The following is a 13,032-nucleotide window of genomic DNA, read 5'->3' on the forward strand; positions in this document are numbered from 1 at the left end:
ATATAGATATAGGCTGTTTAGGTTCATTACATTCTTTTCGGTATAGCATTCTCCATGCTACTTTTAAGGAAAAATGGGGCAGTGGTTTCCCTCTTGCCTCCCGCGCGCTGTTTAGTTTATGTATCCAAATTAGTACTGGCATTTCTCCCTAGCAGCCCTGCAGCATGGAGGGTGCTAAGAGTTTTTGGCAGAGAGTCAGTCTAACAATGGCCCTGGCATATTATGTTACTAGCCAGATAGTTGGAAGACATAGACATTGATGTATTTTATGACATTATGACATGTAAGGAAGGAAAGAGTGTCACTCTAATGGAAATATTTCTAGGCAATGATTTTATGAAAAAATAGGCATAACATAAGCACCTTTTTATAAAATCACATTATTTTATGGTTTTCTTCACCAAACCCTCAGCATCTTTCAATTTATTTCATTACGAGGAAAAACTTTTGACTACAAATTTTCATCTGTATTGAAATTAGCTTATCTATTATGATTTTCTTAACAATTTTTTTTTAAAAAGGCAAACGCAAAATGTTTTTACTCACTCTAACATGAATTTATGTGGTTTTCAGAATAATGATAGTACATATCTATTTATCTTCTAAAAACTGATTCTGCAAAGTGTGCAAACATACCCATCACTAAACGGTATAAGCGCTGAGGCAGTGGCCCGCGCCATGGAGCTCATCTCGGAGACGCGGTCGGCCACCAGCGCCTGCAGCGGGGAGTAGTCAAACTCCAGCTCCTTAGCCAACACTTCTGTCATCATCACTTGCTTTGCTGACTTCTTAAGCACCTGAAATGGAACAGCTTGGTTAGGCAGGACTACTAGTTTACACTTTTGCTTTACAAACTTGATTTATTGAAAGAGGCACTGAATACACAAGCTGTTTTAATTATTTGTTTTAATAGGTAGCTTTTTATTTTTGTTATTTCTTTACTTTAGCTTGTGAACTCTGATAAGTTTTTATCATTATTTTTGAGATACCAAACAGTCTCTATTATCCTAGACAACTTTCACACGCCTGAATCCCCAAAGGGGTAGGCAGAAGTGTATAGTTTATATCCCATCTCCTTGCCAGCTTTGTTTCAATCCCATGTATTTAAGTTGGTTCAAAGCATTAAATCAGATTATTAAAAGTAGGTGATTCAGAAACAATACTGACACAGCAACAAAAAACAAGATAATTTGCTACTGCAATATAGTTTTTTTATTGAGTATCATGTAATTTTTTTTCTAAGCCAAATAATTATGATCTCAATCTTAAAAATACATAAAATACTTACATCCTTAATATTAACAGGCAAGAACCCGTGCAATTGTCCTATAAACAGTCTCTCCTGGGACACTAGGGGCAGTAGCCCTGGCTTGCCTTCCAGCAGGTGGAGAAATAATGAAGCAAATGGATTATCCACTTTGTAGATATCATACAGCAGCGCCAGCGCCACCACACGCTGCCCAGGGAGCGACAGATCACCTCCCGTGATCAGCGATGACAAGAGTAGACACACTAATAAAAAACACCACGAGTTAAACAAATATGCACAGTGAAAGTTTAGCGAATGTAAAAGTATATAACAATAAAGGACTTACAATTGAAATGCTCGGTTTTCGGAAATCTCTTTTGTACCTGAGCACATATTGAGTCTAAACTCTGCGAGTCTACCGTTTGCTCCGAAAATAAACTGAAAAAAATGACCAAAACATTAACAATCTAGTGACAAGGAGGTTATCAAATTAAATTTGATTTTACTCACTCTAATATGTATTTACTATTTTCATTTATTAACTGCTGCGACATTATTAACAAGACGCCTTCTAGCAAGCGTGTTAAATAGTTTATTTATGACGAAAATAAACAAAATTTTCGCAAACAAAACATCGGCACTAATGTCAAAATTTACTAGTGTTGTGCCTTTTTTTTTTTTTTTTTTTGGTTTGGTTTTCCCCGAAGGGTAAGGCAAAGGGAACTATGCCCATACAGCCATGTCTGACGTATTTTTTTTCTTGATGATTAATGAAATGATGAAAGGTGATGATGATGAAACCTAAGCCCCCACCCTCGGAGTAGACTCCTACTCCGAACCCCAAACGAATTAACTCAAAAGTCCGCATAAACTTTTGAGTTATGAAGCGGCTTCCTGACACGAAGCGAAAATAGGCAGATACACTTTGTTTATTGAATACTCCAATATAATAACACTCGCGAATGTCTTCCGACTAACTTAATGCGATCATTAACCACAAAACACCACTTCGTATTAATTATTTAGATTATTCAATGAAGAAAGCAACTGTCCCGTTCCCGCCTCCCGCCAAAAAGCCCTAGTGTTGTGCCTTCTGCGTGGTAATTTACTTACTTTCACTTCTTAATCGATAAAAATAAGTCGATCAATTTAATTGTAAATTCAGTTAATAAAATATTGGATGTCAAACAGGAAAGTTACTAATAGTTAAATCACGATAACGGTCCCGATTCTGGCAGACACAACTATACTTAGTCTTTAGGCAGACAACATTTTATTTTAGTTTGACACTTGATACCTCTAAAACTGAGAAACTGAAACTAGAGCTATCCTTTGTTTACAATAAGTGCAAAAAAGTGTCAAACATTACAATCCGAATTTGATCCGAATAAAGGTAATCTCCATATCCGCCCCGGTTGGTACGGCGATCCCAGATGTGGGATTTGTCTGGATTATTTAGATAATTCACTTTTATGGAAAGGAATAATTTGAAACTATGGTACCTATACTATTGTATAATATAATAATAGCAGCTACAAAGTAGGTACCTACAAATAATAAGTGCTAGTAGTAGAACAAAGTTAGTCTCATTAGGGTTAATGACTGTGAATCAGAAAAACAAACATGATTTTGACGAGAATTTCTTATCTTACGAGTTTGGCAATAAAAATACCTACTTACATATTTCTTTGGCATTTTTATCAATATCCGGTTAGGTAAAAAATATAAACTCCCTATGTTCTACGATAGGTACCTACCTAACTACTTAGTTGCTCTACATTATCCAAAGTAGAGTACCTATATTAATCGAGTCAAGAATACTTAACTGTTTTATGCCTACCCGTAGATTCTATAGTATTCGAGTTATCACTACCGGATTTGGAGGTGTGGGGTCCCTGGGGCAATAAAAGAGCCGAGGACCCTAAGTATTTTCCGAATAAAAGGTACAGTGATTTAAACGAAGAACTTAGTAATCAAGTAGTTAAAGTGATTTACAGTTTATTAATAACTAAATCATTCCGTTAGAAAATTCAATATTGCGAGTTTTGTGAGATTTTTTCGACGTAAAATACCTAATTGCGGATTTTGCCGAATAATCTGCTTTGTTACGTCCCATGGGACGTAGTTCAGAGTCCGAGCCTATTATTTATAATTTTCATATTTGAAAACAAGCGCTCCCCAGTGCTATACGAGAGTTTTGAGTTGAGATCACCAACATTTTTGTGTAATGTCTGGAAGGTAGCTCTAAAAAGAACCTCTATTGTGGGGCCCGCCGGGCAGTTGCCCCGCCTATCCTGCTCTAAATTCGGCCCTGAGAGTTATTAGAATTTATTAAGCGATCGTCAGCTCATGACAGTGTTTTGTTATGTGCGCACCTTGAGTTAGCACGTCTGAATCTGGAATGCTGACTGGAATAGTGCATCATTGACCGATACCGTTATCAACCTGCTTTATATTAAACAAAGCTTATTCCGTGAACTTCGCATGACTCTACTGAGTTATCACCGCAATGCTAATTGTAAACGCTCACATCTTTATCGTGCCCATTTCTCGTCCTGATAAGATTACAGCAGTCATATGGTGCGCCACAGCGCCATCTTGGTGCGTTTTAAGGACGATTATTGTAAATACTGGCTATTTCAAGTTATAAAGAGTGCTTGTTATAAAAAAATAAAGTGATGGTGCAGTGTTTGGGAGTACATTTGTCATTAACTCGCAATGAGAGATAGGATTGCAGTGATGCATAACGCAAGGCCATTGGAACTAGATTACGCGTCCGCGGACCCTCACCGGAGCAGGTCATCGTCGTTTTCGGTCTGGCGAGGGCCCAACGGAGTACCCAGACCGGTACCACGATATTCTTTGCAGGTTTCGGTAAGTTGATTTCATTGACGCACTTATGAACGTACTGTAGGTAATAATAATAAAATGGGTGAAAGTGTAGATATAAACAGAAAATGTATGATTTGGGTGTTGAACCGAAACAACAATGTGAAATTGTTTTAATGACGATGTCTTCCGAGACGTAATAATCTTGGTACCGAAGGCAAATTTTATAATAATGATAATTTTGCCTTTATTTCACAAACATGTGAATAAATGTGTTATGTATGAAGTCTTGTCAGACGTTATGCTATCATCACTGTGTTTTTAAAAACTTGGCCATTCTCGACTGAACCACATTTATAATCGATACAAATTACGTATAACGGAATACACTGCGTAAAAAAAGTTTGCAGAATGACACATGTCAGGCTTTCGGCGGGAATCGGGAACGGGACAGTTGCTTTCTTCATTGAGTAATCTAAATAATTAATACGAAGTGGTGTTTTGTGGTTAATGATCGCATTAAGTTAGTCGGAAGACATTCGCGAGTGTTATTATATTGGAGTATTCAATGAACAAAGTGTATCTGCCTATTTTCGCTTCGTGCCGGGAAGCCGCTTCATAACTCAAAAGTTTATGCGGACTTTTGAGTTAATTCGTTTGGGGTTCGGAGTAGGAGTCTACTCCGAGGGTGGGGGCTTAGGTTTCATCATCATCACCTTTCATCATTTCATTATTCATCAAGAAAAAAAATACGTCAGACATGGCTGTATGGGCATAGTTCCCTTTGCCTTACCCTTCGGGGAAAACGAAAACCAAAAAAAAAAAAAAATGACACATGTCACTTGACCTGTCATAAGTAGGTGATTCTTCGTGCGATATTTTAGTTTTTTATTTGTGTATTATCGTAATTGTATTAAGAAATTCATAAAGTTTTGGTGTTTAGATTTTGTATTGGACATTACAGTAATCGTTTCTAATGTTAGGAGGCAGTGGGACAAGTTGTGAATGCGTACCGAACAGGATCTTATAGAAAACGTGTCATCGCATTTCTACTGTTATTCTGACCGATGTGATACGAAAAGGAATGTGAATTGTTGTTAAATTCTTTTAAAATTAGCATTAATTCTCATGGGTGATGGCTTGGCAGTCGGATACACGTGTAAGTACTCGAAAACTTTACTTTTCCTTAGTCGTAGTATAACAAAGATAAAACTTTTTTACCGATATTGTAAACATGTCCTTGTGATCGATTAGCATTTAAATGGTCTTTACTTAGACAAACGATTGATCTATTTAAATTTTTGTATGTGTGGAATATGCTTTGTTGGCCAGTAATGTTGGAAGTGTGAAGAGAATGCTGAGACTGTGTGGGCAGATAATACTTTTAGGTTAAGTGTTTTAATAGGATTTGTCCTTCAACTTAGTAACAGTACTTTTTGTCCAGTTGCCTACTGCTTTGATATATTGCTGAATAAGTTCATTCAGTCATCTAAGTACATTTTTGTTATTTTTTTTTAAACTTGTTATTATTTTTTATGCTATTGTCTAGTAAGACATAACTCTTAAGTATGTATATATATATGTTTGAGTGTCATTTATATGCAGTAGATAATTTTATAGATGTTAAAAAAAATGTATATATGTATTGAATGACTGATTGAAAAGATAGTCCAGTTCCTGAATATCAAGTTTAAAAATAGAAGTTTTTCTTCCAATAGAACTCAACAACAGACAGTAGTAGTGTTGTCTAGTTTCATGTAGACAATTTCTTGAAAATTTGTACTTGTTATAAGGTTGAAAGTCCCAATATCCTTTTAAAATCCAATCTCCATAGTTGAACTATTGTGTCTAAAAACCAGAAGCCCTACAAGGCTATAATTCAATGGGATCCATCTTTGTATTATTTTTAATAAATTTATATTCCATTCTATTAAAATCCATCACCTGAAATTTCGCTCAAATGTCACCTTATCTCAAGCCAATGTAAGAAGTTAGAAATATTTTGAATAATATTTTCTATTTAGTTTTTGCCTAATTAACTTAGGATAACATTGGCACAACTTTGGCAAATATTTCCACCATAGTAGCTTGTGAAATTAAAAAGTTATGTTTCTGTAAAGTTTTTAGTTTTTTTTTCAATTTCAAATGATGGAAAATCACCAAAACCGATCATCACTAATTTAAGAGCTACACTCTTGTCGGTGTAGCATTCTCCATGCTACTTGCCTTCTGTGCAAAATCAATAGAAAACAAAAAAAATATATGTGTATTAAAATTTTTACTTTGACAATCAGTGTCATAATTACATTTAATAAATGAATAATTAAAAATATCTTTTTGAAGAAAGAATTCCAAAGGATATACATATTGACCAATGACTATAATGATTTTATAGTAATTATAGAGTCTATACTATAGACTCATATACAAATACTATATCTTTACTATACTATAGAAAGAAAACTAGTAGGAAGCCAAAGCACTTTTTCCTCATGTTAGAGGTATGCCTCGAAAAAAAAAAAAGTTAAAATAAATGTAGTAGTAGAATTAAGTTGTGCCTTTTGTCTATATTTTTCTTCTATCTTTATCTTTATTGCACTATAATAAAAGGAAATATTTACAAAAGACTCAGCTAAGTACATGGCAAATGGCGGCCTTGTTGCTTAAAGTGATTTCTATCTTCATGTTGTCATATTTTTTTTTTTACAGTTTTAATGATTTTGTCATATTGTGTTATATATAATTGGTGTTAATATAACACTATATATATAAATATATTTATTGTAATAAATTATTAAAATAAATATATAAAAATAAGAGTTCTGGCATTCTACTTACCTAGTTTTGTTTCTATAGTATAATAATAGTAAGTACTTGTGTCTATAGTCTGTACTATACAATCATTTATAGTCATTGATCAATAAAATTTTCACCGACTAAACTATTTCTTAAATTTTGTATCACATGATTCTTTTATAGCGGCAATAGACATGTTATTGCTGTGTTCACAATCAGGATTATGATTTATACGGCCATTGTAGAATTACTGGCATGGTAACCAGTTTATTCTTTTCCTTATATGTAATACATATATAGAAAAAAAATCATTTTTAAATATTTCTTATACTAGTGTGTAGTACATAAAATAAAAACATTAATAATATTGGCATTATACTTTCGAAAACATTGTTTTTAATGCATTATTTAAAACATGCATTTTTAAATAAAAATAATTAAGACTAAACTTAATTTAGAAAGAGTGCAAATCTATAATAGGTCCTGATTCAAAGGTGCAGTCACAGTAATTATTCTTTGATGCTCAGACATTTTCAACTGTGACACTCTCTTTGAAAGTTGCTCTTAATGGTGTTTCAATTACTTGATGACTCAGTCAAAATATTCCCCTTTTGAGTCAACCTTAATCTTAATTGATAATAGTTTACAGTTATCTTTGTGGGGTTATCAGGAATTGAGATTTTCTTATTCGTACAATGACCAAATTCGGGATGTCATTAGAAAATAATGTTTAGTATGATCTAGTAGATTATACTATAGTCGCATACCTTAAAACATATACTCCTCAATTTATATACATACATACATAAACTGACGCCTATTCCCCGTCGAGGTCGTATCAGTAGATCCGATCTTTTCTGAAACCGGCGTGTGTGTATGAAACGATTGATGAATGTCAAGGAAGCAAGAGAAATATGTCAGGATCGAAGCATATGGAATTCCATAATCTCTGGTTAGCTCAGCGGGGAATAGGCGTCAGTTTATGTATGTATATAAATTGAGGAGTGTATGTTTTAAGGTATGCAACTATGCGTTACATAGCAATCTGTGAGCACGTATGCAGTCTCTGTGTGTACGGAACCTCCCAACCCATTTTATTACTCTTGTTTACCAATACTAAAACTGACTTGAGGACGTGGCCTAAAGGTATTTGCAACCAGGCCAAAAAACCCCCCAAAAAAAAAACAAAAACTCACTTGACACTTGACACTAGGGTACAACCCAGACACTCCATACAAAAATGACGTTCTTACCGTGTGCCGTCTCACGCGGAAGTTCGAGGGAGATAGGCAATCCTCGCGGTCCCTTACTCCTTAACCCCTTAAACGCCGGAACGCGGATCTCGACCAGACACAATGTAAAATCTATTGTGTCTGGTATCTCGGCATATGAGAGGTTAAAGGCTTATGGCGATTTGGACTAAGGTGACGTAAATCTAGCTCGGCACCGATACAAATCGGCGCGGGGTGGAGAGTGTCTGGTCTATACGCAGTTGTATTCTTTATTCTATGACCAGGGTTAGTACCGTCGACCCACCTCACAATTCATTTTACAAAAAGAAAACTAAAATATACAATGTCTGTGGCTACCAACAAATGTGCCATGCTGCTTATGTCGTCGTATAAATAAGTTACCAGCTGATTTACAAAGAGGAAATGAAATCGAAAAAAAATCTGACTCGGACGGGACTTGAGTTCTTGGCAAGCCGGGATGAGCGTGTTAACCGTTACACCATCGGGTCCTCCTCCTGTCATTGCGAAATTCTTTCGATCTGTAGTCATTAAGTCGACGCATCAGTTGAGTTCTACTCACAGCACTCCAACTTGTCTTCCATCCAAGTAGTGTGTGATAGAATAGAATAATAGAATATTATGTTTATTTATCAAAAAACATATCAGAAATAATTTATTCGCTTAGGATTGGTAGGTACAGAGTCACAATATGGTATAAAGCAGTGTTACAGCATCTCTATCCTGCTAATTATTATTAGCATGCAAATGTCGAAAATTCAAAAATTCTCTAATACTATAAAAACTATTAGTAATTAGCCATTCGCGTAATTTAAAAGTCATAACTTTAGTGGGTCCGTTTTTAAATTTATCAGGTATCATATTGCATACTTTTATGCACATGTTATGAGGACTTTCTAGACAAAGTGTAGTTTTTGGCCAGTAGTCCCTTGCTAGTTCGTGTAGTAGTCGTCTCCTAGGATTAATATCAGCTGCTGTCTTAAACAAATGTCTATGCTTTTTAACTTTATAAACATGTATATACCTATTACTGGCGGACCCCGCACTAGGGAAACCCTGTATCGCGGAGTTCCTGAACATTTGTTGTTAGCAAATACACCGGCGCTAATGTAGTTCGACATCCTACCATTCTTTTCCCGCATTCTATCTCGCAATGTCAAGATAGTTTTCTCAAAATTTTCCATTCTACCTCTTATATTTGAATACCCAGAAGCCACTAAAAGTATAAAGGAAAACAAATGTGTTTCAATACGACGACGTAGACTCCTATAGCGAATATGACTCATGCTATGACGCGACGGCAATTCATAGCGAAACATCACAAATAGGTATAAATACTTAATATTTCTGATAAGAATTTGCTTTAACCTTCTAAGGCTGAGATTTCCAGACACAATAGTTAAATTATGGGATTTGGATTACGCATAATGGGCCATCTTAGAGTCTAAATGCGGAAAACAGAACCCACTAACTAACTGGGATTGGGATTTTAAAAGCATTATTCGGTTTAACGACTTTAAACATTTGTCTTTTGATTTTTTTAGCTTGGGATGAGGGAAACTACAGTATAGGCCATCAGTCTCCGTCGCTGACGTCATCACACATTCAAGTTATGCCCCTATCGGGATGGGTAGACGCAATGTAGAGAGATACATACAAGTCACATGGGTCCTTAGACAAGTTGCAAACGGTATGAAAAGCAAACTGTAGCATTCTTCCATGCTACTTTTAATAGGGAAAAATAGGGCAGCGGTTTCCCTCTTGTTTTTCGCCCTGCAGTACTGTATCTGACGCGAGTGTGATGGCGCCCAGAGTAGTCTATTTCAAAGCCGTACTAGGGTTACTATTGAAAGACTTGAAATATAGTTTTAATCAATCATCCCTACAGCCTGCTATTAAGTGTCAATGACCTCTACACCCTGCTTTTACACTCGGCTGACTTGCGGTCATTCACTACACATGATAAGGTTAAAATTCTCAAATCACCACACAATTCATCACTTTGAACCTAAATGAAACAACTGTACTTGAGAAAATTGTTGTTTACTGTTTGTTTACATTCACATACATGCATAAGATCACGCTTATCACGCCTATGTGGCCTCTGTGGTCCAGTGGTTGAGCGTTGGGCTCACGATCCGGAGGTCCTGAGTTCGATTCCCGGTGGGGACATCACAAAAAATACTTTGTGGTCCCTAGTTTGGTTAGGACTTTACAGGCTGATCACCTGATTGTCCGAAAATAAGATGATATAATAATAATAAAGATCTTTTTATTTGTTATCCACAATGTACATAGATGGGTTTCACAAAATAATGCAAATTGAAGGGTATGTACGAGTGGAGACTGGCGCTTGATCCGTGCTTAGGAAGGCACGTTAAGCCGTTGGTCCCGGTTACTACTTACTGATGTAAGTAGGCGTTACATGAGCCATGTCAAGGGCCTTTTGCGGATCAATAGTAACCCTGACACCAGGGTTGATGAGGTTGGTAATCCACCTCACAAACCACACGATAGAAGAAGATTGCTTCGGTGCGGAGGATTACCGTTCTATCATCACTAATTGAAGAGCCACGCTCTTGTCAGTGTAGCATCCTCCATGCATGAAAAATAGAGCAGTGGTTTCCCTCTTGCCTTCTGCATCGTTCTATGCGTACTTTTTTTCTTTATTCTACGCTTTGACCAAAGTATCGTGGCGTAGCATCAAATCAAATCAATTTATTTGCGAGAACACATAGAATACAAAAAAGGTGGTAAAATAATTCAAATAACAATCATATTGTTATAGGCTACTTAGCCTAATCCACAGGGATTTGAAGCGGCCTTCAGAATAACCATTATGTTACCTACTACATATATCTACGAAGAAGATATGCATGCATAATTATCTATTGGTAATTGGATAGTTTCCTAGGTCAAAGATAAATTATGAAATTCTGATTACTAAATAAAGATTGTAAAGGTGACAAAAACGTTTCCTTTTTTGTATTTAACTTATTTATGAATTTTAATAAATACAATTTAATAATAAGTGCGAGTTTTGTCACGTTTTTCTATGACGTCATAGGTTGCTTTTTCATACAAATTCCATAGTAATTTCGTGTTTTGACGTTTAGTAAAAAGTAACTGATTTGACTAGTTGGAAACTATCCTATTGTATCTTTAGTATTCATAGATGTGCAATCCACCAGGTGGGTAAAAACCTGAGTAAACATCCAATTGTTGGGTATTTACATAAACTATTTCATATACTTCAAGAGGGAAACCACTGCCCTATTTTTCCCTAAATAAGTAGCATGGAAAATGCTGCACCGACAAGAGCGTAGCTCTTAAATTGATGATGATGATATATTTCAAGAGCCCAGAACACTAGCTCTCATCTCGCTAGCGTTACCCGGTTTTACACAGTACCCGCTTACCCAACTTGAAGATTTAACAGGTCCGGTTTTTACAGAAGCGAGTGCCGGACCTGTCAAGCTATAGGTAAGCTGATCCAGTGAAAACGGGATTACGCTAGGGAGATGATGTTTTTCTTCACCGCCGAGAACATGATCTCTTCTTCAATCGTATGGGTTGTGAGGGCTGGTGACAGGGTTGTCATTGAGCCGCCGCCAGAATCCCCGGAAATTGCTCACGTAACGACTACACACATCATCAACACCATGATGATAATTTACGATCCAAACATGAATTCCAAAATCATTTTATTGTTGCAGACTGATGAGAACAGCCACCTGCTCCGCCTGAAGGTGATCGGCGCGTACTCATTGGCCAAGAAGGACATATTCGGTGCTAGGTGAGTCCCCTGAGTGTTAATTATACGTGAAAGACAGACACAGTAACCTCATATCGCACGCGCTGCGTTAAATGAACCAACTCTATTTGCGATATACTCTTTTTTTTTCATAAATAGGTATGTTTCTTAACTCTTGACACCATTCTCCATATTAAAGAGGTTAAGAAAGTGTCGACGATATGGTGAAGACATTAATCGCGTCGCGCGCGATTTGCGCATGCTATAGAAATACTCTTTATTTGCCTTTAAAAAAAAACAAAATTATGTATTTGCTCATAAAACATGATATAATAAAAAAAGGGTACAAAAAAGGGTACATTAATAGATAAAAAAAGAAAAGGGTACATTAATAGATGGATGTAAAGTCATGAGCAATATAATGTACCCACTTTGGGACTCTGTCGCACTAACATATCTGACATTTACTGAGACTTACAGTTCAATTTGTCAAAAAAGTTAATGTGACATGGTACCAAAGTGTATACATATTAATGCTCGTGACCGTACATATATAAGTTCCTCCTTATCAGCTATCAACAATAGCATACTATGGCTACTACTACTATGGCTATAGTCCAATAAATGAGACTATAAAGTTTTTTCATGTATGCGCATATTAATGTAAATGCGCAATATCAACAAATGGTAAATAGCAAACTGATTTTTTAGATAAATTGCTTCAATTCTCATTATCCTTTGTTCGTTTTGTAATCTTCTCGGTGTGCCTCTTCATTACTGGAGGTTGGCGACCTGCGTCGTGGAATCATCATGGAATGTGTGTGAATGGATGGATGTGTGTGGCTCATGGTGTGCGAGGGTGTATGTGTGCACCATACATAGAACTTACAAACGCAATATCGAATAACATTTGTCATCATCAGCCCATTAACGTCCCCACTGCTGGGGGCACGGGCCTTCCCCATAGATGGATAGGGAGATCGGGCCTTAAACCATCACGCGGGGAATTGAGGAGCTCGGTGGTGAAGCGGTTATCGCGCTCGGTCTGCGATTGTTGAAGTTAAGCAACTTTCGCAAAGGCCTGTCATAGGATGGGTGACCACAAAAAAAAAGTTTTCATCTCGAGCTCCTCCGTGCTTCGGAAGGCACGTTAA

At 36.4% G+C, this 13,032-nt stretch overlaps 2 protein-coding genes across 6 annotated transcripts in view; one reads left to right on the forward strand and one right to left on the reverse strand.

The window, feature by feature from the left end:
• Positions 1-1,895, reverse strand: part of LOC126374719 (CCR4-NOT transcription complex subunit 11) — a 60,056-nt gene extending 58,161 nt beyond the window's left edge. For both annotated transcript variants that reach the window (XR_007567479.1, XM_050021452.1), the window contains exons 1-4: positions 1,760-1,895; positions 1,596-1,687; positions 1,289-1,512; positions 637-797 (exon numbers count right to left, since the gene is read on the reverse strand). Coding sequence is in view for 1 of the 2 variants with exons in the window: in XM_050021452.1 (XP_049877409.1) it covers positions 637-797; positions 1,289-1,512; positions 1,596-1,687; positions 1,760-1,803 (521 nt within the window). In the remaining variant the exon portion in view is untranslated. The remainder of the gene's footprint in view (positions 1-636; positions 798-1,288; positions 1,513-1,595; positions 1,688-1,759) is intronic.
• Positions 1,896-3,626: 1,731 nt separating this feature from the next.
• LOC126374700 (E3 ubiquitin-protein ligase Nedd-4) overlaps positions 3,627-13,032 on the forward strand; it is a 57,372-nt gene continuing 47,966 nt past the window's right edge. For 2 of the 4 annotated variants that reach the window (XM_050021414.1, XM_050021415.1), the window contains exons 1-2: positions 3,627-4,123; positions 11,841-11,920. In XM_050021414.1, coding sequence (XP_049877371.1) covers positions 3,968-4,123; positions 11,841-11,920 — 236 coding nt within the window. In that variant the 5' untranslated portion in view covers positions 3,627-3,967. Of the gene's footprint in view, positions 4,124-4,916; positions 5,238-11,840; positions 11,921-13,032 lie in introns of those variants that run through there. The other 2 variants (XM_050021417.1, XM_050021416.1) reach the window with 2 other exon arrangements.

This window comes from Pectinophora gossypiella, chromosome 17 (genome assembly GCF_024362695.1).
Source record: "Pectinophora gossypiella chromosome 17, ilPecGoss1.1, whole genome shotgun sequence".
In the NCBI taxonomy this organism is placed as follows: domain Eukaryota; kingdom Metazoa; phylum Arthropoda; class Insecta; order Lepidoptera; family Gelechiidae; genus Pectinophora; species Pectinophora gossypiella.